Raw genomic sequence first — 24,595 nt, 5'->3', positions numbered from 1 at the left:
CAAAAAACAAAAAGGCACCATCTCCATATTGCAACACTGGGTACACAAATAACAGGAGAACCCAAGTAGGAGAAAGTCTTTCGTGCTCCCCATACCTGAACTTTCAGTTCTAGTTCTCTGATCTGGTCTTCTTTCACCTTCATGTCCATCGTGAGCTTCTTGCCCTCTGCTTCTAATTCTCTGATCCGATTCCGTAAGGTTTCGGTGCACTCCCCCCTTTTAGAAAAGAAGAGAAGAAAGGGATTTAAAAGACTAGTGGTTTATTTGTGCTGCAAGAGTGATATTTCTCTTATACTCCAGAGTCTGTCAGGTTTTAGGTTTTGGCTCAGTCTGCCCATTCTCTATTCTTTGAGAATTTCAATAATGATCTAAAATAGTATATGTGCTGCCGAAGCGAGCACAATAATGATCTAAAATAATTAACTGGTATCTACTACGAACCAGGCACCAAATGAAGCACTTTACCATTTCCGCCTTCTTTGCAAGTGTAGGATGTATTGTCCCATTTTCCAGATAAGAAAACCAAGACCACCCTCACCTCGCTGCTAGGTCACAGCACTCCAGGGATAAGAAGTGAGGCTTTCCAGCTTCCCAATGCAAGAAGCTTTCCCCCAGGCTAGATGACCTGAGACAGTGCCCCCTGAGGCGAGCAGGCGAGAAGTGGATGTGGACTATCTCCAGCAGGGGGCAGTGAGCTAAAATAATTCTCCCCTTTGAGGGTCTATGCCTTGAAAAGTTCAACTCCTGAAGTTGCCAGAGCATTGGGTTGCTTCTCAGGGCTGTAGGAAGAACAAACTAAAAAATGTGATGGCAACAGCCAGTCCAGAGCAGACTAACCACTTAGGTTTCAGCAACAGCCAGAGGGAGAAAGGAGGTGTCCTCTGCCTACCAAAAAGGAAGGTCCAGTGAGAGACCTACATCTTGAGATTTGCTTGAGAATAAAAACAGCCTCTACCTAAGTGAAGGTAAACCAGGACCAACGACAGGTAAGACCAAAGCAAGTAAGCCTGACTGGAAGCGAAAAGGAGCCAGGAAGAGATTGAAACCCATGTACTGATGATCAGGCGTAAAATACTGAACACTACGGCTAAGGAATTGTCATAACCTCCTCAGTGGACTTTTTGTCAGGGTAGGAGGTGCTGGATGAATGAAGGACAGTACAGGCCGTATCAGATGACTGTTCAGAAAAATCTCCTGCAAGTGTAAGTGCTTCAGAAATGTCTGCTTTGTGCAGAGGCCTGCGCTTATGAACAAACCAAACCCCCACATCCTAGGCAGGCCAGTGGCGTGTCCTGTGAGTATGTCTGGATGCTGATTGACCAAGTGAGCTCAGCCATGTGCACTACAGAGTTAGCAGGGGTAGCAGGAGCATAGGGGAGGAAAGGGTTCTTTCTGGCTGTTCTCTCCTTGAACATGAAATGACAATACATTGGTTCTTCTACAAATGCCAGAACCCAAAAGAAGGCTTTTAACATGCCACATACAAAAAAGGAAAACTTAAGGAAGAATTACAGTATAATTTTATTGATACAAATTATGACAAAAATTTAAAATGAGGGGCTCTTGGGTGGCTCAGTGGGTTAAGCCTCTGCCTTTGGTCATGATCTTAGGGTCCTGGGATCAAGCCCACATGCGACTCTCTGCTCAGCAGGGAGCCTGCTCCCCCTGCCCCTCCGCCTGCCTCTCTGCCGCTTTGTGATCTCGGTCTGTCAAATAAATTTTTAAAAAATTTTGAAATGAGGGGCACCTGGGTGGCTCAGTGGGTTAAGCCTCTGCCTTCGGCTCAGGTCATGATCCCAGGGTCCTGGGATCGAGCCCCACATCGGGCTTTCTGCTCTGCAGGGAGCCTGCTTCCCCCTCTCTCTCTGCCTGCCTCTCTGCCTACTTGTGATCTCTGTCAGATAAATAAAGAAAAAATCTTTAAAAAAAATTTTTTTTGAAATGAAATCAACGGGGTGCCTGGGTGGCTCAGTGGGTTGGTTAAGCCTCTGCCTTCAGCTCAGGTCATGATCTCAGGGTCCTGGGATCAAGCCCTACATCGGGCTCTCTGCTTAGCCAGGAGCCTGCTTCCCCCTCTTTCTCTGCCTGCCTCTCTGTCTACTTGTGATCTCTCTCTCTCTGTGTCAAATAAATGAATAAAATCTTTTTTACAAAATGAGATCAATAATAATGTACTCTCACTCGCCAACTGTAAGCCCATAACTGACCCCCCACCACACGGGTGGCCTTCACTAGTCAAAAAAAAAAGAAAAAATCCCTAAAGTGAAATAGAAGCACCCCTCCCCCCCACAATGCCAAAAGGCTCTTAAGGATCTTCCCTCCTTGCTGGAACTCAGTTTCTGGAAATACTTGCATACTTTTCAATAGAACAGAAGTAATGCCCAATTCCCAACACTCCACAAATTCAATGGCATCTAACAGTGACTTATGTTTTGGGTTTTTTCCCCATCTTTTCCAGCTCATGTGACAGTTTGCTGATACCCAACCAAGATGGGAGCAGTCAGTCAGTAAAAAGGACTTAGGCAACCAAGATTTTCCTTTCTTCTATTTTAAGATAAAAACTTCAGGGCGCCTGGGTGGCTCAGTGGGTTAAGCCGCTGCCTTCGGCTCGGGTCATGATCTCAGGGTCCTGGGATTGAGTCCCGCATCGGGCTCTCTGCTCAGCAGGGAGCCTGCTTCCTCCTCTCTCTCTCTCTGCTTACTTGTAATCTCTCTCTGTCAAATAAATAAATAAAATTTTTAAAAAAAACAAAAAAACTTCAGAAACACATACACCTGAGAATAGAGAGTAACGACACAAAGAGGGAATGACAAACAATCCAGACTGGAGTCTCTCCCAGTGTTTAGAAGTTGATGGCCACACAGAAAGTGACCAGAAACCCTTTGATGAGCAGCACTTAGCCTCCTGGGTGTGAGAGGCATGGTGCCGCCCTCATCCCGCTTCCTAGATGAGGTCGCTGAGGGATGAAGCTGTTACAAGACCACGCAAGTTGCACAGATGGGGCTCAGCTAGTCAGGAAATAACACTTGGTGGCAACCTCTCATTGCCTGATGGTTCTATTTCAACCCTGCCTGAGGCCTCATACTCTCATGCCGGTCTTGGTGCAAGGCAGAGGCAGAACACCTCATCCACCTCTGATGCAGAGTAGTGAGGTGGGGGGGGGGTTAGGGGGTGTTGGTTGTGGAGGGAGCGGGGACGAAGGGTGGGGGTGGGGAGGGGGGCATCATGGACATACCTAGACGCGGCAGCAAATGCAACGGCCCGGGCAGCAGTAGCTTCTTCCAACTTCTTCCTTTTTTTCTCCTCCATTAATTGCTTTTCTACAAAACTTCGGGCTTCCTGCTCAGCTTTTAGCTTTTTCTCCAACTGGCTGATATTTTGTTTGTCTTTTTGCTTCATTTGCACAGCGTTATGTAATCTATATGGAAACGATTATCATACAGAGTTTCATTGTTAGAAATGCCCACTAGAAACTCTAGGGAAACATGGCTCCTCTTTTGAACAGCAAATCATAAAAGTCAGCTTCCAGAGTGCCCGGGGAAAAACATATTGTCGTTATTCTTCAACAAGAGCAGCCTAACAAGATACAGAATAAGACCCAGCCTTTGCCCTACTATGGGAAGCGATCTACAGAAGGCACTCCAGAAAAAGGGATAAAACAAGTTTCTATCAGAGGGAAAGACAGCTGTACCACTAATTCTAGTTGTGCCCCAAAGCACCTTGAGAGAATTTTCATTGATCAAAGAACTACCAATGGAACCAGCCCCATGAAAGCCGAGGTAAAGGGTGGAAGAGGGAAGGTGGTTTTTTTTTTTTTTTTTGGCCTGAATGTAGTTATGCTGTGGCCCTGCTGCAGCCTTTCCTTTTCCAGCTGTGAGCTGTCTTCTCCAAGTATCCCAAAACAGACCCTGGAGTTAGTCAGAGGGTGCTTAATTTCACAAAGAGATTTCAGCCGTACTCCCTTCCCTGCCTACTCCCACACCCAGCATTCCACATCAGTACAAGGTGAGTTCATCTCAGTGTATCAGCGTCAGGCGAGAGCCTTCACGTATATGGGTCAGAAGCAATGGAGAAGTTACGTGCTTATAAGCCTCTGGCTTTGAGTTATGTTCCTCCAGAATGTCGAAGGACTTCTCTATCAATGGGAGAAGCCCAGAGCCTATGATAGTAATCATGACCCCAGGCACACACTGCCGAAAGATTTAAAAAAAGGGGGGGGGGCAGATCAATACGGAGTCAAGAAGTAATTCCAGGACGAATCAATGGGAAGTATAAACAAATTCAAACAGAAGAGCTGGTTTTTTGCTTGCCTCTTTTTAAATAAAATAAAAATTCAGGGTCATTTTTTGGGTCCCAGATATCAAAGTAAATAGAGTCTGTTCCTCTGGAAACTTTCATTCAAAGGAGCAGGATTTTCAAATCGTAGCAGAACAACTTCTGTCAATTTTACTTATAGTATCACAGAAGCTCAATGACTATTTTAAACTAAGAGAAGAACTTATTAAATGAAAAGAAAGAACAGTAACATTAGTAAACTGTGCTGTTGGGATGAAACAAGTTTTCGTAGGCTTTGTAACATGCTGAGTATCTGGTACTACGTTAAATATTTTAAATATTTCATTTAACACCCCTGCGACCAGGTCCTCTTGTCATCACACCTCTTTTACTCCAACCCCTGGAACCACAGGAACAGTGAAACCTCCTGGCGGTGACCGAGGCCCCCGGGTGCACGTACTTGTTCTGCAGCAGCTCGTTCTCCTGCCGGAGCTGGCCCATTTCAGAGCGGATCCCCCGCTCGGTGCTGGACAGGGAGCTGATCTGACTGCGGAGCTCCTGTTCCACTTGTCTGCTGGCCTGCAGGTCAGCCTTTAACTTTTTAATGTCTTGTTCCAGCCTAGGAGAAGGAGAAATGTGACATTTTCATCAGGGAAAGGGCACCCACAGGGCTCTGCGGGAGACCCTGGGTGACATCCCAGACTTCCTGGGATTGGGTTGGCGGGTGGCGGGCAGCGGCAGAAGACCCCCCGGGGCAGCTCCTGCCAGCGGCCAGACTCCTGTCTGCAACTGGCTTTTCACTGTGTGCTTCCTTCTGCCCCAGCCCCCACCCCTTCCCATGGCCAGAGAGTAACCTGTTTGCTCCGCATGCGGGGAGCACGGACACCCAAGTGCTTGTGAATTCCTGAGCTGCCAATAAAGGAGGAAGGAAAGGCAGAGAGAGGGTGGCTGAAGGCTTGGGTCCCCCAACACACACACACACACACAGTGAATTTCCTATGCCCCCCTGCCCCCCCAATCCCCGGAAGGGAGATGTATCAGTAACGGTCAGCTCATGCCCCACTGGCTCTGAGATGATTCTGATACACCAGAATTTACCCTCTCAGATTCCCTTCCACCTTGGGCCCAGAGAACAAGAGTGTCTCAGGCAACCTCTGAAATTGCTAGCATCCTTGCTACATGATGTTCACACTTCCAGTGACTGTGACAGAGGAGCTTATTCAGCTCAACAACAGTGTGAACAGGAACCAATGACGCGCTCTGAGAATCGTAAGAGAATTCTACCTGTGAGCTGAAGCCCATCTTTTCTCTCCAGCTCCTTAACCTCTGTTCCATCTGTTTTCTCTTAGTATAGTAACAGCTTTATTTTAAGTGACATGTTTTGGGGAGCTATCACATGCGCAGGTGGGCCTGAAGAGAGTCAACAGAAAGTATAAAACCCAGACTCTCTTCATCAGAGGGCTTTGTAATGTCACTAGAGGCCAACAAGTGACGATTTTTAGTGGTGAGACAGCAGCACAAGGAAGCTGGATTAAATACACGTGAGAAAGAGTAACAACTAGTACTTAATGAGAACTTAGGTGCTACACACTGTTTGTTCCACAGGCTTTACTGGTATGAACTCATTTAGTCAGCACAACCGTAGGCTAAAAGTTTGTTATTCCCACTCTTACAGATGAAGAGGGCTAGACTGGGGAAAGGCTCCAGCCCCAGGTGACACGGGCCCCAGAGCCCACCCTCTTCTCCAGCAGGCTGAGCCGTGGCCATGTCCTCCATAGCCAGGGATGGACGAGAAGTGCCACAGGAGTTCTGACAAGAGAAGGTGGGAATTAGGTTGGGCCTGGAAGGCTGGGCAGGATTTGAAGAAGAAGGGGAGGAGGGGCCACTCTAAACAAGGGGAAAACATGCTCAAAAGCTCAAAAGCCATAGATATTTGGGGACGGAACAATCAGTCTGGCCTCTGAGGAAACCGTGTACTCTGGGAACAGAGTGAGAAGGGGTAGAATGGGTCTGGAGGATGGGACTGTGGGGAACACTGAAGGTCAGGCCAAGGATGGCGGTTGGTGGCCTGAGGAGCTATGCTTTCTGACAAATGAAAACGCAGGCAAAAGTCAGTTTGCTCTGAAGAGACCCTTATGCATGTCGCGAATCCAAAATACCAGCAGAACCAAGATTTCTGGCGGGCAGTGTGACCTCTCCTTGGAACTGCCAGCACCACAGACGTAAGCCCTTACAGACATGTTTTATTAAGCACCAAGTCCCCAGGGCCCACCACAGTGAACAACACTTACTAAATATATGTTGCCTGGCCTCCCTTGGGAAACCAAAGAGCGGCTTTATTTACCCATCTACCTTTAGTCAACTGAAACAAGATCTCAAAAACAGAAAGTCGTAACACATTGATGGTCCTTTCCCAGGCATCGTAGCCTGTCCCCCTGTCCAGTGTACAGGAACAGATGAGAGACCTGGTTTTCCAGAAGCACGGCCTCGTCTCCTGACATAGCTCACTCCCCAGGGAAGGGTCACAAGTCAACATCACGCCACACTTTCCCTTTAGCCAGGGTTATCCCAGTTGAATGTGCTCCCAGAAGTACTCTGAACAATTACAGACTGGCATTTATATCATCCCCACACCATCCCTCGTTCACCCGAAGTAACCCAAGGGATATCTTCCAAAACAGGTCAATGCTGTCAGGTTACCCCCATTAAGAAGATGGGTTGAAAAACGTGTTAGGTTATTCGTCTTTCTGGAGAAGTCGGTTTCAGTCTGAGGATTGCATTTCTAGTAGAAAGGGTGAGTTTCAAGAAGAGAATAAGGGCTTAGCATGGGGCCAACATGCTAGATTCTAGATTCAGTTCTGATGCCAAGTCCGTGACCCTAGGCAAGGCATGTAACCTTCCAGGACTCAGTTTCCCCATTGTAGACTAATGACCTCTAGAGTTCCTCCCGGCTCAGGCTAGGGTTTCTAGGCCTGACACACTTACAGCCGGCTGCTGATCTGCTTCTTCAGATTAGCAACCTAAGCTGTATCATACGCAGAGGCCCAGGAATCAAGTTCCACACAACCAACCGACTGGGGCAAAGCACTGTCACAGATGGGAATGAGATCTGCAGAGGCTGGATGGCAATAATTTTGCAGTTATTATTTTGCACCTTTAATCTCTAAGGGCCCATTTTCCTACCCTGAACTAAGGATAATGACAATATTCTGAATGAAAATTTAGAGCTCCTTGAGAAAGGTAAAAACTCAAAGACTTAATGCACTTACGAGAACAAAAAAAATACAAAATACTTTGAGTGTAACTTCTGGAGACCACAGAACCCTAAACAAAAATATATTTTCTGGGGTGCCTGGGAGGCTCAGTGGGTTAAAACCTCTGCCTTCAGCTCAGGTCATGATCCCAGAGTCCTGGGATCAAGCCCCATATAGGGCTCTCTGCTCCGTGGGGAGCCTGCTTCCTCCTCTCTCTGCCTGCCTCTCTGCCTACTTGTAATCTCTGTCTGTCAAATAAATAAACAAAAATCTAAAATATATATATATTTTTTTTCTTATGTAGAATTGTGAGATTTTGTCAAAGACAATACAGCAAAAATGGAACGACGTGGTTACCAGGGTTATGAAAATTCCCAAGGTTTGTGCCCTTTGGTGAATGTGTGTCATATTTCAACAAAAAGTTTATTTTTAAAATAAAATAACTTAATTTCACAAAACAGAGAAGTAAAATCAAATTGCTTCAGGATTTTCAAAACTGCCACCAATTTTGTAAGACTCGGAATTACTGTTCTCCAAACAGCTGCGGCAGACCTGTGAGCGAACACCAGCATTCCCAGTTGAAGAGACTGGGGGAAACATCACTTGGTGACACACAAGGTAACTTTTGAGTGCTAAATGGAAAACTCTCAGGAATTTTAAAAACATATAAGGGGCCATTATATATGGTCTCTCAGAAAAAGTATTAATTTAACCTCGCATGTTAATTTAACCCAGCAGACTACATTTTAAATCTTAACTGAGGTAGGTGGTAAAATGATTTATAATCACTTATTAGATCTATTTTTTTAAAAGATTTTATTTATTTATTTGACAGAGAGAGAGAGAGAGATCACAAGCAGGCAGAGAGGCAGGCAGAGAGAGAAGGGGAAGCAGGCTCCCTGCTGAGCAGAGAGCCCAGTGAGAACCCTGAGAACATGACCTGAGCTGAAGGCAGAGGCTTAACCCACTGAGCCACCCAGGTGCCCCTAGATCTATTTTTCATTGCAAAAGTGACATGGAGTCCAGGCTAAACACTGCATACAACAATAGAAAAGTAAAAATACAGAATAAAAATGTCAGCAATTCTTAATCCTCTCAACCATTCAGAAGCACTCACTTCACCTTTGGTATGCTTCTGTCCTGCACGTGTCTTCTTTCTCTTTCTTCATACACGTTAATATTTTTTAATATTGATGTGACAGTACCATATATGCAGTCTGCATCTCATCTGCACCGTTCCACATCATCAGAAATTATTCTGTTCTATTTTTGGTTTTGTTTTGTTTTAAGTCTGGCAAAGATTGTTTTGTTTTGTTTTCTTAAGTAGGCTCCATGCCCAATGTGGCGCTTGAACTCAGGACTCAGATCAAGAGCCGCTTGCCCTACTACTGACTGAGCCAACCAGGAGTCTTGGCTCACTTTCATAAGCGATTTAATTGCTGCATAATATTCTACTGTGTGAATGTACTATACAATCCTATTGTCTAAGATATATTTCAATTTTTGCATATGCTCAACAGAAAAATGTACGCAAGTTTTAAAAAAGAATTATGTGAATTAGGAACTTGAACTGACCCAAGACAAAGTGCCAGGGACATTTATTAGACCAATAACTACTACTTGTCTTAATGGTATACTTAACCCTTTGGTGCTGAAGGTCAATACTTCCTAGATAAAATGCAGCTATATAATTTATTGGTGTGAAGCACCAAGAAGTACTGATTAAATGGTGTTAGAGGTTAATGCAAAATCTTCAAATGTATTCATGTGATATTATTAAAATGTCAATAGCTGTAATCTGAAGGAGAAGCAAGTGGTCAGGAAGAAAATGAGGCAGACGTGTAACAGTTTATAACCCTTAGAACCGACTTCTGTAAATAAAAAAGGAAGGGGGAAAGCAAATGCATCCACAAGCTCAGACCATTTTTATCAGACCTAAATCCTACTCTCTTCCCTACACAAAAGATTAAGATATAAAAGGGAACTTTACTCCAGAAGAAGTGCAATCTCATCCCCAAAAAAAGAAAAGGAAAGAAAAGAAATTGGGCCAGAGAGATCTTAACAAACTTTGGTAAGGCTCAGGCAGGAAGTCAATGCACTTCCTGCTTGCCCAACTCCCGTGGCCCCAGTCTGCACCTTTGCAAAGTTTGCCCAATGCTGTTACCACTTGGGATGCAGACAGGGCCCCTGGCAAAGCTGGAGTCCGAGTGCCTAACAAACATGCCCACTGGTGCCTAATTAGACAACCCAAGGTTCTAACAAACCCAAAATGTTACCTATTAGGTCCAGACACCTTTCCAAGTCACTTTTATTAATAATTTTAAAAGACAGCACCCAGGAGCACCTGGGTGGCTCAGTGGGTTAAAGCCTCTGTCTTCGGCTCAGCTTATGATCTCAGGGTCCTGGGATCAAGCCCTGCATCAGGCTCTCTGTTCAGCAGGGAGCCTGCTTCCTCCTCTCTCTCTGCCTGCCTCTCTACCTACTTGTGATCTCTGTCTGTCAAATAAATAAAATCTTAGAAAAAAAAAAAAAAGACAGCACCCAACTTGTAACCTGTGAAGTGACCTCTGACCCCCAGACTGGCTCAGTCACAGCAGGAGGTGGGCTTGGTTGGAGCAGCCCTTACTCAGGCAGGCAGCCTTCAAAGCCCAATTACTGGCCAAGGTGAGGTTCCCTCTTAATTGCTCCAAACCCGAACCCTAGCTCACCTTCTCCCTCATCCCACTCAAAGAGGGTACATTGTCATATGACTGTCTGATAATTATTTTACATTTACATTACTTTACATTTTAATAAGGAGTGATCTCCTAGCTGACCAGAAGAATGAGGCTCAAACAGTAGCCTTCCAGGCGGGCTAAGGAGGAAAAATATCTCTGAGTATCTTGAAGTACATATGCCTGGTAGTAAAACAAAGTACAGTATTCAAGTGTCAGTTTTTAGTTGAAAGGGGTATTGTTTTAAGTATCTGAAAAGGTAGGGAGATACTTGTGTCTAAATGTCTGTAATCCTTATCTTCTGTGAATTACTGGAATTACAGCCCATGGTACTGTGACTTCACTGAAGGTGTAAAAGTCTCCAATGGGTATTGCCAATAACTTCAGGGTTTTAGAAATCCTGAGGCTTTATGAGCTCAGAGAACTATAAGGCTTTGGGGGCAGTAAATTTCCCTAGGAAGTAAGTCCTGCAGAAAAGGAGATCTTTTTTTCAGCCAGGACTTCACCTAGGGATGACTAGGTTCCCCAGATCCACAATGAGTCACACTCTATACCCACTCCAGAAAACCACCGAAGTGTAGTTTCTAGGGCTGCTGGTCTGACCCCATCAGAAAGGCGAGGAGCCTCCGCTCTGCTGGTTATCTCTGAACCCTAAAGAGCTAGTGACAGAGAGGCTATGGCTCTGCAAGACAACACAGAACTGGAAGTAACAAGCATCAGCAAGGACGTGGAGAACAGGGAACGCTTAGGCACTGTGGCTGGGAGCGTGAACTGGTGCAGCCGCTCCGGAAAACAGGATGGAGGCTCCTCAAAACACTAACCACAGAAGTACCATAGGATCCAGTAATTCCACTTCGAGTATATATCTGAACAAAACGAAGACACTAATTTGAAAAGACATATGCACCCTATGTTTACTGCAGTGCTATTTACAATAGCCGAGATATGGAAGCAACCTAAATGTCTACCGAGAGATAAAACGTAAAGGTATACGGTGTATATATACACAATGGAACACCGGCCATTTAAAAAAAAAAAAAAAAAAAGAATGAAATCTTGCCATCCGCAACAACATGGATAGACCATGTTATTGGTCTAATACCAATAATACTGGTCTAATACCAGAAGATATTACGCTAAGTGAAATAAGCCAGACAAAGACAAATACTATATGATTGCACTTATATGTGGAATCTAAAAAAAACGAACAAACAAAACAGAGAGAAACAGACTCTTAATATAGAGAACAAACTGGTGGTTGCCAAAGGGGAGAGGGAGGGTGAAATAGGTGAAGGGGATTAAGAGGTATATGCTTCCAGTCATAAAATAAATAAGTCCAGGGGATAAAAAGTATAGCATAAGGGATAGAATCAATAATATCACAATACACTTACCACAGTCAGCATTTCATAATGTATGTAATTGTTGAATCACTATGTAATACATAGTGATTCAGCTCTACTTCAATTAAAAAAATATATATATAACCTCGGACACCTGGGTGGTTCAGTTGGTTAAGCGTCTGTCTGCCTTTGGCTCAGGTCAAGATCCCAGGGTCCTGGGACAGAGTTCTATATCAGGCTCTCTGCTCAGCGATGAGTCGGCTTCTCCCTCTTACTCTTCCTCTGTTCTCTCTCTCTCTCTCTCTCAAATAAGTAAATAAATTAAATCTTGAAAAAAAAAAAAAACTTATAACCTGCGTGCTCTATAAGAAAAGGGGCTTCGGAGATCATCTCCAAATTATACAGCCAAATAACTGAAAGATGGATGCTTCTAACAAACCGTCGCACCAGCCAAAATTACCTACTCCTTGTTTCCAGACATCTTCTGCCTTTAATTAGACCACCCTGTGGGGGAAGAATGGCCTCCAATTTTCGAACTGCACTCTTCAAGGCCCAGTTAAAAAAGAAAAACAAAAACTAAACAAACTCTCCACCATCAGGTGCTGATCTCCAGGGCTCAAAGTTTTGTCTCCCTCTGAAATCTGAAAGCCCTTACTGTTGGTGCTTCTTGTTTGGCACTAAACCATTGCCCTGGGCTGTTTTTAAATTTGTTTTGGTTTTTAATCTTTTCCTGTGTATGTATCTTATTTTTACAAACACTATACATTCTTTGAAGCCAAGGACTGACTGTGCTACAAAATTAGAAGCTGGGACTGTACTTCTGAAGTTTCTTCCAATCCTTACAGGCCTCTGTCTCTAACCCTCACTCTTTGTCCATCTCCCCAGTGCTAAGAACAGGGTCAGGTCTACCTGACTTAGTTTAATAGTGGCTACAGGAGACAGGGGCAAATGGATGTCTGCTTTTCAAGAAGGCAGGTGAACATGAAAAGAATGAATGAAGAGCAACTGTTTCATCTTGGTAAGGACCTAATTCCATTAGGAGATCCCCTGGTATACATTAATTATACAAGACAAGACTTGTTTAGGACCACACAGTTGTCTATGCAGAACACTGAGCTCATGCATTAAAGCTCTGTCCCCAGAAGAAATAGTATTTATCCTCTCCACCAACTCCCTCCCCTCCCCTTTCCAGGGCATTCTCACTGGCAGGAAGGACAGCATGGGACATGCACATAAAAACCCAAATGCATTTCATCTCCAATAAGGCGTACACTAACCTGAAGCTGTTCCAGCATGTTCTATAGACCACATCTTTGGAAACAGTGAAACAAAGCTGCCTCAGGTCTCACTGTGGTCACTACAATTGCTTACTAGGCACAAGTATCAAAAAATAAGCAAAAGCTTGATGATTACCAAGTAAAACCATATGACAGGGGGGCCTGGGTGGCTCAGTGGGTTAAGCCTCTGCCTTCGGCTCAGGTCATGATCCCAGGGTCCTGGGATCAAGCCCCGCATTGGGCTCTCTGCTTGGTAGGTAGCCTGCTTCCCCCTCTCTCTCTGCCTGCCTCTCTGCGTACTTGTGACCTCTCTCTCTGTTGTCAAATAAATAAAATCTTAAAAAAAAAAAAAATGACAAAGTAACTTATGTCTCTGCTCCCTAATCTGTCAAACACAAATGGTAAACACATTTCATCAAGAACGCAACAAGAGAAAAGGAATCCGAGAGGCATTCACATATGGTCATATAGGGAAACTGACTTCTTCAGATCCTTAAAAAATAAAGCTGTGAGTGCTAGGACTAATATTTTTAATAAGGTTCTTAAAGGATGTGGTCAGATTTGATCATTTGTATCAAAAGTCTTTAAAATATTTTTATCTGTTGATGCAGTGTCCCACTCCCTGACACTCATTAGGGATCTAGAGACACACACACAAAGACTTATGTAACAGTGTGCTTGTTGCTGCATTATTTCTAATAAGAAAGAAATCAGAGACACTTAAATATTCAACAGATGACTGGCTAATTGAATATTCATGTGTCTGACTGACAGACAACCATTAAAAAACCAATAAGGAAGAATATTTGATGACATAGGAGAATACTCAAGATACAGTCAGTGAAAAAGACAAGTTACAAAACATTATGGGTAAAAAAATGTGGCGTGTGTGTGTGTGTGTATAATGGAATATTACACAGCCATCAAAAAATGAAATCTTGCCATTTGCAACGACATGGAAGGAACTAGAGGGTATTATGCTGAGAGAAATAAGTCAACCAGAGAAAGACAATTATCATATGATCTCTCTGATATGAGGAATTTGAGAGGCAGGGCAGGGGGTCCTGGGAGGAAGGGAAGGGAAAAAAATGAAACAAGATGGGACCAGGGAGGGAGACAAACTGTAAAAGACTCTTAATCTTAGGAAATGAGCAGGGTTGCTGGGAGGTGGGGGAGGAAGGATAGGCTGGTTGGGTGATGTACATTGGGGAGGGTATGTACTATGGTGAGTGGTATGAACTGTGTAAGACTCATGATTCACAGATCTGTACCTCTAAAACAAATAATATATGTTAATAAATTTAAAATAAATAAATAAATAAATAAATAAATAAATAAAACATTACACATAGTATGAGCTCCATCTGTAAAAAGACTGTGCGAGAGAAAAAAGACTGGCAGGATATATAATAAGATAGTGACTATCTCTTCTTGATCTTCAAAATTGGATATAATCCTTCTCCTAATACCCTCCATGTTAGGAGAAGGAAAGGAAAAGTGAATGGGGGTAAATCAGTGGGAGACAAACTATGAGAGACTGTGGACTCTGAGAAACAAAGTGAGGGTTATGGAGAGGAGGAGGGGGCTGGGGGTTGGGTGAGCCTGGTGGTGGGTATTAAGGAGGGCATGTATTTCATGGGTGTGGTGCATAAACAATGAATCTTGGAACAATGAAAATAAAATTAAGATGTTAAAAAATTGGATATAATCAATATATAGAAAAATTTTTTAACATTTTATTATTTTATAATTGGGAGAAAAGTTATTTTAAAAGACAAGGCTATAATGACATATCACCTCCTACCTATAAGAATGGCTAAAATCAACAATACAAGAAACAACCAACAGTTGGCAAGGAGGTAGAGAAAGGAGAACCCTCTTGCACTGTTGGTGGGAAGACAAACTGGTGTAGCCACTCTGGAGAACAGTATGGAGGTTCTCAAAAGTTAAATTTGGAACTACCCTATGACCCAGCAACTGCACTACTAGGTATTCACCCAAAGAACAAAAAAATACTAATTCAAAGGGATACACGCATCCTGATGTTTACAGCAGCATCATCTACAATAGCCAAATTATGGAAACACCCCATGTGTCCACCGATTGATGAATGGATTGATGAATGTGATTATAATATCCCCAATGGAATATTACTCAGCCACAAAAAGAATGAAATCTTGCCATCTGCAACCACATGGATGGAGTAAAAAAATACCATGCTAAGCAAAATAAATCAGAGGACATATACCAAATGATTTCACTCATATGCGGAATTTAAGAAACAAAACAAATGAGCAAAGTTGGGGGATGAGAAAGGGACAAACCAAGAATCAGACTCTTAACTAAAGAGAACTGCTGGTTACCAGGAGGAAGGGGGTTGGGGGGATGGGCTGAATAGGTGATGGAACAAGGAGTGCACTAATCATGATGAGTATCGGGTCCTGCATGGATGTGTTTAATTGCTTTGCTGTACACCTGAAACTAATACTACACTGTATGTTAACTAACTGGAATTTAAATAAAAACTTTTTAAAAAAAAGCAAAAGAAGAGGCTGTTAATCTGCTTTCTATGGCTTTTCAATGTTCATTATTACTCTTGGATTTGTCCATGTCATTGGTCAGTTTCAGAATAACCTGAAAGCCTTAGGGAAAGTCCAACTCTTTTACTTTATAAACTTTTTAGGTCACTCCAGAAAAGGGGGAATTTAACCTTCTGGAATAGAGAATGCCTCACTTCCTGAATCTATATCAACTACTTCTTATTCATCAGTTCCTATCAAAATAATAGTTTTTCAGGGTGCCTGGGTGGCTCAGTGGATTAAGCCTCTGCCTTTCGCTCCGGTCATGGTCCCAGGGTCCTGGGATCAAGCCCCGCATTGGGCTCTCTGTTGAGCGGGGAGCCTGCTTCCCCCTCCCTCTCTGCCTGCCTCTCTGCCTACTTGTGATCTCTGTCTGTCAAATAAAAAAAATAAAATCTTTAAAAAAAAAAAAAGTTTTTCTAAATCTAGACTCCAGAGCTACAATCTATTGCCCTGGTTCGGCTCCCTCTGCAAAGGGGGAGAGCAGGCATCGCTCTGACATCAGGCTTCACGGCATATACACATCATAAGGGATGGTGCTGGGAGGTCAGATTCTAAACCAGCTGGCCTGTGAAGTCAGAAAAACCAGCATCTAGGTCCCGAACTTTGGTGTATTTTATGTTCCAAGAACACAGCAGAGGAACATCTTGGTGTGGAAGAAGTCACCAGTCCTAGGCACAGGAGGGCTAAGCTGCTCTCCATACTGTATGGCTTGAGGAATACCAGACACCCAAACCACCCTTCTCATCACACAGCTTCCTGTCCTTTCTCCTTGTATGTGCTCTGAAAGTCTCACAGTCAGGTGTGTGCATTCAACTAGATAGGGAGTGGTCTCTGACCAGGGTAGGGGACATCATCCACAGGTGCATGTTTTCCAGGAATGCCATGAACTAAAGGAAAGGAGAAGGCAAAAAGCTCCCATTAATAATACACAGCAGATTAGTTCATGGGATTTACCAGATATTTCCTAATAGAAAAGTCCTTCTTCTAGGAGTCAAGTTTTGATTGGTGGGGCCAGGGGGTAGGAGGGAACAAAATACAAGAATAACAGGAAGGTCAGGTGCAGAGCTTCCAAACTGGTCAGTCAGTCTGGCCCAGAAACATGTTTTGTTTGACCCTCCTCGACTTTATAACTGGGAGATTTGACATAGATATCTATCTTTGGCATCTCTTCAAAATCTCAGAAGACTTAGCACCACTAGGCCAGCTATTCTCCATGGTGACGACTGGCTGTCCCACTGGAAGGGTATGTGCTCCCAGACTCCCAGGGGCCACGTGAAGAAGTGACTGGAAATGATGGCATCCCTGGCCTGCCCGCCTCGTGCCTGTGCCCTGTCCTGCTCCTGCAGGAGTTAGTCTCTAACACCAGCTCTAGGGTGGGGGTTGAGAGGAGGGAGTAAAAAGGGCAACAGTCTTTTCCAGTTCATTATTCTGTGTTTCTTTGTCCAACCTGTTAACAACACGCCACCCAGAGAGGCGACATGTACCTTAGGAGACAGAAGAGCTGTCATTCTTCCCATAAAAGAGAAACTAAAACTTGTTCTAGTCCTGAGAGTCCTGGTTGGCCAAGAAAAAGGTCTCAGAGATTTGCAAAGACTGAATGCCCACGCTAGCTGTCAAAGGATCCAAACGGCTGGTTTCTAAATGATAGCGTGAGTAACATTTAAAGAATATAGTTCCTTTTCCTTGGAGCACATCCCCTTCAGGGAATCCACCCCTAATCCCCTTAGTTGGAAATCTCAATTCATCATGTGCCAGCAGGGGCACTGACTCAGAATCTGACACAGAGTTTTACAGTAGTTCCTTCTAAATTCTAGGGAGGAAACTTTCCAACTGCCTAACTAGAAATCCCTGTTTTGTTAGAATAAACGCTCAGTACTCAACATAAAAATGTTCCTAACGTGGACTCCCTGCCCCAAATAATTTGTGTACTATATAATTTATCCATACAATATAATTATCTTCTTTGATCACCTGGATATGAAGATATTAGGTAAACCACTGCCTTAAATTCATTGATATCTTGCTTCTCAAAAACTGGTTTTCAAGTCACAAACTTGACCCCAAGTCAACATGGTTTTCAAGTCACAACCTAGCCTGGTTTAAGTATAAAATTATCATGCTTCTATTACCACATTTATATCTCAGAATATTATAGTTTTAAATCACTGTAATGGTTAATATAAACTCAGACTATATTATGAATTAACATAAACAAAGCTAACCAAGTAAAATCCTACAGGTTCCGTAAATACTGGGAGCGTGGCAGAAATGGTGATAAATCATGCCTGCTTGGAGGCAATGCTACACAAACATGAATCAAAAACATTTTCCCACAGAGACAGAAAACAAACACGCTAAACTTACTAAATAGAACGATGGCTCTACCACTTCTTTTTTGCACTTAATAACTTCCAGATAATTTGACAGCAGCTATTTCTAACATGTTTAATTTAGTTAGAACCTCTCACTGTCCGGTTTTCATAATCTGCACTCTAAAATTTCAGCTCAGAGTAAAACCACTCCATGTCAGTTTCTCCGTGCACCTGCAGCAGCCCGGCAGCCAGCACTCGCTGGGAAAGCGGCCAGGGTAAACCCCCAAAGCCTGATCCCTGGCCCCCAAGATCAGATTTTCTCATCCAAACTATTCCTGACACACAGCAAACTGTATTCAAAGGCAAAAGAGAACAATCAAATGGACCATTCTCCCTCTCGCACCAGAAATGATACATAAGCAGTCAACACCCTTTCTAACCTGGGAACTGCCTTGGAGCAGAACTGTGGGATCTGAGCTTCCTCTCCAACTACCACGGGGACAAGGAGAATGCCCAGGGCTGCGGGGTGGGAAGAGAGAGGGCGAGACTCACCAGGAGAGATGAGTAAGACAAGCAAACTGAGATGTTGTCCTCCAAGTTCTTGGCCGAGGTGTGTGTTGTGCTAAGATTCCCTGGCCCCGAAGCACAATCAACCCAATGCCAGAGCAAATGGCTTTTTTCTGAGAGCAGTTCCTTGGAGGAGTTTTCTCTCTTTGTCCCTTGTAAGTTCCAGACATTCTTGGACCTCCTGCACAGCCTTAGAAAACGGTACTGGGTGCCTGGGTGGCTCAGTTGGGTAAGAGTCTGACTCTTGATTTTGGCTCAGATCATGATCTCAAGAGCCTGTGTAGGGCTCTGTGGTCAGTGGGGAGCCTGCTTGAGATTCCCGCTCTCACTCTCCTTCTGCCCTCCCAACATCCCCCCCATAATAAAACACTCAAAAATAATAAAAAATAAGTTTTTTAAAAAGAGAAGAGTACTGATAGAGTACTAAATTTCAAAACTTCCTAGGAAATACCAAGGAAAGGGGCTTAGAGTAGAAAGCATTCTATTTTTTAGAAATAAGACTGTTAACAACCTAGTCCAGAGCAACAAATAGTAGGACACTGGATGTTTGTGCTTGACCTGGTCTGATGGAACATTTAGCTTTTCTCACGTCAAAAGCCTCTCTGAGCGCACGGCAACTCCACTTTGAACCACACTGCACTGTACTTACTGATGCTCATCGTTTTCTCCCCCTCTTTCTAATATTTTCCCTGCACAAAGCTAATACTCACTCAACAAGTATTTATTGACTATCTGCTCTGTCTACCATGGTAGATAAGAGAAAAGGAGGTCCCTGACCTCACTGAGCTTACACTCCATTATGGATATAACAAGCCTGTGTAAAAATTCACACTACATAGAAATGGACCTTATAGGAAGTAAATATCCCCTATCATCAACTACAACTGACCATCTGGTACGTACTATTTCAAATAATTTTCTGTGTACTTGAGAACTACATCCACCCGTATTTTGTAATATATGATATTTTGCTACTTCCTCCCCTTTAATAATCAATCTTGGAGTCTTTCCATTATCTTTTTTTAAGATGGGTTTCCATCTTTCAAGAGAATCCTTTGTACACTTTCCCCTCCACACCAATGTGATTCCCCACTTAGGACTCTTCAGGGTTTGGGGGAGGGCTGGAATAGTCCATAAAAATGCCATCTCCCCTGGGGCACCTGTTCCATAGACTGCTCATAGGCTCTACCTCCTGAACTGACTGCTCTGTCTTGTTTCTTCCCCACAGTCGGGTTGGCCTGTATTCTCGCTTTGTGCCAACAATCTCGGGTTCCATGTACTGAATCTCTTCCCCGCCTTCTGCTTCAGCTTGGCACCAGCAAGTTCCTTGCCCTTCTTTGCCCCTGGAGCTAGGAGCCAGCCCTGCTTACTCCTAACCCTGAGATGGGCAAGTACCTGCAAAGCTTCCTGCAAGGGACAGGAAAGATGGGCAGCTGTAAGAACTGATGCCTCTTTGTTCTTCTGGTGTATAGCATCTGCCCCTCATTTTCCTTATTGCTTTGAAAAGCTTTTCTAAGATGAAAAAATAAGAGTTTCCTGGATTCTCTCTTTACATGGGTCTTTTTTAGTTATTTACACCAAGTCCTAGTAAATCCACGGACTTTATATTAAATATCAGTATCCAAAAATATGGCCCTTTCTTTTCAAAGGATATATAATTTTTAGTTGTGCATGGACATCTTGAAATGTGGGGAAATGAAAAATAAGTAGTACTGTACATTGTCTCTTATTGTCAGTGTACCTGGGTGGCTCAGTTGCTTAAGCCCCTGCCTTGGGCTCAGGTCGTGATTCCAGAATCTTGGGATCGAGTCTCGAGTTGACCTCCCTGCTTGCTGGGGAGTCTGCCTCTCACTCTGCCCCTCTCTGCCCGTTCCTGCTCTCTATCTCTCAAACAAATAAAATCTTAAAAAACAACAACAACAACAAAAAAAAACCTGTTTTCTGTTGTTTTTCCCTAAAGAGCAAGACCACGCCCCAGAGGTTTATATAAGTCAGAGGCTATACAACAATCTCAAATGATAGTATTTGAAAGAAAAGATTAAATTCAGAAATACAAAAGACTGTGAACTGCTAGTTATACCACACTTGGGCAGTCTGTGCCACCAGCAAGTCCAGTCAAAGGGGAAAACTGGCTGTTTTTAGCTTTGGCTACTTTTGTCTCCTTTTTTAAGCTAAACCTAAAAATCGTAAATGCAAACAGAAGGTTTATTTGGGCTAGAAAGTGGAATGAAGAGCACTGACATTGTGCTTATTGGAACCCACCAGCTTAAACTAGACAGGAGTCACAAACACATGACACCCTGCTAAAACACAATCCTAATCAATATACTCATTGATGGCCTAGAACATTATATACCCATTTAATAAAATATGTTGTCATCAATATATATGCTCCAAACAGATTTCTCTCAGATCCAGATATGGTAATATAAGTTAGTCCCTGGGCATGAATGTTCAATGCTCCTCAGTATAAGTGTTTCTGTATCCCTCTGAGGCAGGGCCACCACTGGCTGAGAGATTATCTAAAAAATCCTGATAAACACTTTCTCCTCTATCTCCCTATTTCAAGTCTCCAAATAAGCAGGATTATACAAACAAACTAAGATATAAATGACTATATTTTGGTGTGCTTAAAATAACCAAATATAGGGACGCCTGGGTGGCTCAGTGGGTTGAAGCCTCTGCCTTCTGCTCGGGTCGTGGTCCCGGGGCCCTGGGATCAAACCCCACATCGGGCTCTCTGCTCAGCGGGAGACTGCTTCCCTTCCTCTCTCTCTCTGCCTGCCTCTCTGCCTACTTGTGATCTCTGTCTGTCAAATAAATAAATAAATAATCTGTTAAAAAAAAAATAACCAAATACATTTAGAGGAATGAAAGAGTGAGTATCCAATATAGTATAGCTTTCGCCAGATTTCCATGTTTCCCTGAAGAGAGGCCTCTCCCCAGCATTCTTGCTTCAGACTTTCTCCAGAACTTACTGTCATGGCAATGTCCAAACCCCAGGATCCCAGGCCATCCAAGCTGTCACTGATGACCTCTCCTCAGGGGAAGCTGATAGTTACATCCCTGGTCTCAAATCTTCTAGTTCAGGGCTCTCAGGTCTGCAGGTGACAGTTAGCCTACTCCAGAATTATCCCTCCCAAAAGGGCAAATTCCATGCTGGGTGGGTCCCAGAGGTCTGAACCAGAGTAACTCCCAAGCTAGCCCTAATCAGAACTGAGTTCTCAGAGACTCTGTAAGCATTCAAGGGTATGAGTGGATGGCCCCTTTATGTTCTGAGATTAAGTACACCCTTGTGTCTTTGGGTAAGAGCGGAGAATTTTAACAACACTTAGAACAGCATCTCTATAAAAAAGGAAATGAATGAAATCTGAATAATTCATGAATTAATAATATATGAATTCTGAAGTTCTAAGCATTTCTTCTATAGATCTTAGCCATGAGAACTTAAAATCTAGATCTGGTGCCAATCCTTGAGCCAGCTTTAGTTGTATGTACACTTAAACAAAAACACAAAAGCAAAAATATAAAGTAGAAAAATAAAGCAGGTTGATAAACCTCTTTAAAGCAGCATGGTTAGAACAAAGGTGGAAGTCAAGAAGAAATTCCAGTCTGGTCCCAGCACTCCGACCACAGCTTGGTCACCTGGACTAGCCATTTAAACTTCCAGGGCTCATTAACTTCATTGATACAAAGACAGGGTTGAGGACGCTGGTCTAGATGCCTCTGATAAGTCTTTCAGCTCCAAAAAAATAATCACCATTCTAAATTACACTCAGTTTTGTTAAATGCATCTCCACTAGGCCTTTGTGAATCTTCATACCAGATACTATTCAACTATATTAAAGTCAGAGGTGATCTCTTATTAAGAACAAGCACTAAAAATAAAAAAGATGAATCTTCTGTCTTGGCTACCGAAAAAAAAAAAAGCAGGGCGGGGGACTAGAATAAAGAACCAGAAAGAGACTTTTGATTCAACATTTCTACAGAATATGGATCACTTTACATCTTTTTTTTTTTAATTTTTTATTTTTTTATAAACATGTATTTTTATCCCCATGGATCAGTTTACATCTTGTAGTCAATTTTAAATTCTCTTCCTTGACCAGGAAAGTGAAACAAGTAACAGTCAGCAAGAAGAATCCCTCCAAGGGACGCCTGGGTGGCTCAGTGGGTTAATCCTCTGCCTTCAGCTCAGGTCATGATCTCAGGGTCCTGGGATCGAGCCCTGTATCAGGCTCTCCACTCAGCGGGAAGCCTGCTTCCCCCAATCTCTCTCTGCCTGTATCTCTGCCTACTTGTGATGTCTGTCTGTCAAATAAATAAATAAAATCTTAAAAAAAAAAAAAAAAAAAGAATCCCTCTAGTCTTGGGCTGTATTTGAGAGGGAGCTTAATGCCAAGTGCACACAAAACCGTCATCTCTTTTGCTTGCGGGCCTTGAAACTGCAGGAAAGTGGCTCAGGTGACACCCTGACCTAGCCCATCTTCAAGTGACTGCTGAAGGATCTCACAGACCTGCCATGGAATATTCCACATCAAGGGAAAAGAGGGTGATACTAAGTTGGCAAAATGAGCTTGATATAATTTTTTTAAGATTTTATTTATTTCTGGGGCGCCTGGGTGGCTCAGTGGGTTAAGCGTCTGCTTTCGGCTCAGGTCATGGTCCCGGGGTCCTGGTATCGAGACCTGCATCGGGCTCCTTGCTCAGCGTGGAGCCCGTTTCTCCCTCTGCCTGCTGCTCTCCCTGCTACTTGTACTCTCTCTCTGACAAATGAATAAATTAAAATCTTTAAAAAGAAAAAAAAAATTTATTTCTTTGCGAGAGAGCGTGCGAGCAGGGAGGGGCTGGGGGGAAGGGAGAAAAGAATTTGAAGCAGACGCCACCATGAGCACGGAGCCTGACTCGCTGCAAATTCGGACCTGATCCAAAACCAAGAGTCAGATGCTCAACCAACTGTGCCATCCAGGCACCCTTCAAATACAATTTCAGTGAAAAAAGTTGGATAGAAAAACTATACAAATGCTATGGCCGCAGCTATATATGTTTAGTTGATGAAAAGAACAGTGATTCGTGTCATGTGGTGGGACCATTCCCCCTTTTCTCTGCCTAAACTTTCTGTAACTTTTTTGATATTTAAAATGTTTTAAAATTGACCACTGAAGAGAAAAATGTAAACAAATCTCATTCTAATTTACATTATTCCCAGCACTTAGTAAAATAAGTGAACTTCTTCATTGCTTTTTCTGTTTTTATCTAGAATTTTTCTCAGGTCAGAATCAAAAATATTTGGGCTACCCACATTACACATCTGTTTCTAAACATCTTGGGTAAAGAGCTCAAAAATCAAGCTGGCAGAAATCAGGTCATTTTGTAAGATGTATTTTTCAAATAAAAAGGGGACTTTGGACTGGCTTTCACAGGTTCCCAATCTCTTCCTGGGCAGGATCCTATAGAAAACACTTATTCCCAATGTCCCACCTTCCCCCACCATTCCTAACCTTAGCAGGCTATCAGCATCCTTTTTCTGTGCAGGGCTAGACAGTGACTATCTTCACCTTTATAGGCCATACCGTCTCTGTGGCTACTCCTCAACAGCCACTGTAACACAAAAGCAGCCACAGATGTGGTGTGCCTGGCGGGGGGGTAAGCCTCCACCTCTTGGTTTCAGCTCAGGTCATGCTCTCAGCATCAGGAGATCCAACCCCACTTCGGGCACGTAGCTCAGTGGGGAGTCGGCTTGACATTCTCTCTCTTCCTCTCCCACCGCAACTTCCCACCCTGCCCCGCACGCATGTGTTTTCTCTCTTTCAAATAAATAAATAAATCTTTTTTAAAAAGGCAGCCACAGATGCTACATAAATGAATGAGCGTGGTTGTATTCCAGTAAAACTATTTTTTACAAAAACAGGCAGTGAGCCAGATTTGGCCTGTGAGCAGTAGCGTGCCAGCCTGTGGTCTAAACACCCTGGAGAGCACAGATGGGGCTCAGAGGGATGGAGAAAAGACCTGAAGGTCTACTTGCTCCTCCTAAGGAATGGCTGTCAAACCTTTGTACAGCCACACTGATCTAAAAGAATTCTCTTTGAAAGTGTTACTGATGAATTTTTCCACCAAAAGTCACAGAATGTAGCAGTTCCCAGCCACATTACCCGTAGAATGATACCTACAGAACGTTTTGCAATTAATTTGCTATTAATAATACAGGACTGGTTTTTCAAATGATTTTTTAAAAAAACAATTATAAAACAAGAAGCAGTAGATCAGTCT

The 24,595-nt window shown here is 43.3% G+C and overlaps 1 protein-coding gene across 1 annotated transcript in view; it reads right to left on the bottom strand.

Moving 5' to 3' along the window:
* The window catches only part of MACO1 (macoilin 1), a 63,363-nt gene that overhangs the window by 9,771 nt on the left and 28,997 nt on the right, over positions 1 to 24,595 (bottom strand). Inside the window, exons 7-9 of the mRNA XM_082684699.1 lie at positions 4,737 to 4,895; positions 3,237 to 3,419; positions 96 to 216 (exon numbers count right to left, since the gene is read on the bottom strand). Coding sequence (XP_082540825.1) covers positions 96 to 216; positions 3,237 to 3,419; positions 4,737 to 4,895 — 463 coding nt within the window. The remainder of the gene's footprint in view (positions 1 to 95; positions 217 to 3,236; positions 3,420 to 4,736; positions 4,896 to 24,595) is intronic.

This window comes from Mustela nivalis (genome assembly GCF_964662115.1).
Source record: "Mustela nivalis genome assembly, chromosome: 10".
Classification (NCBI taxonomy): Eukaryota; Metazoa; Chordata; class Mammalia; order Carnivora; family Mustelidae; genus Mustela; species Mustela nivalis.
The sequence above is the reverse complement of the archived record's forward strand: the minus strand, read 5'-3'. Positions and strand labels throughout refer to the sequence as shown.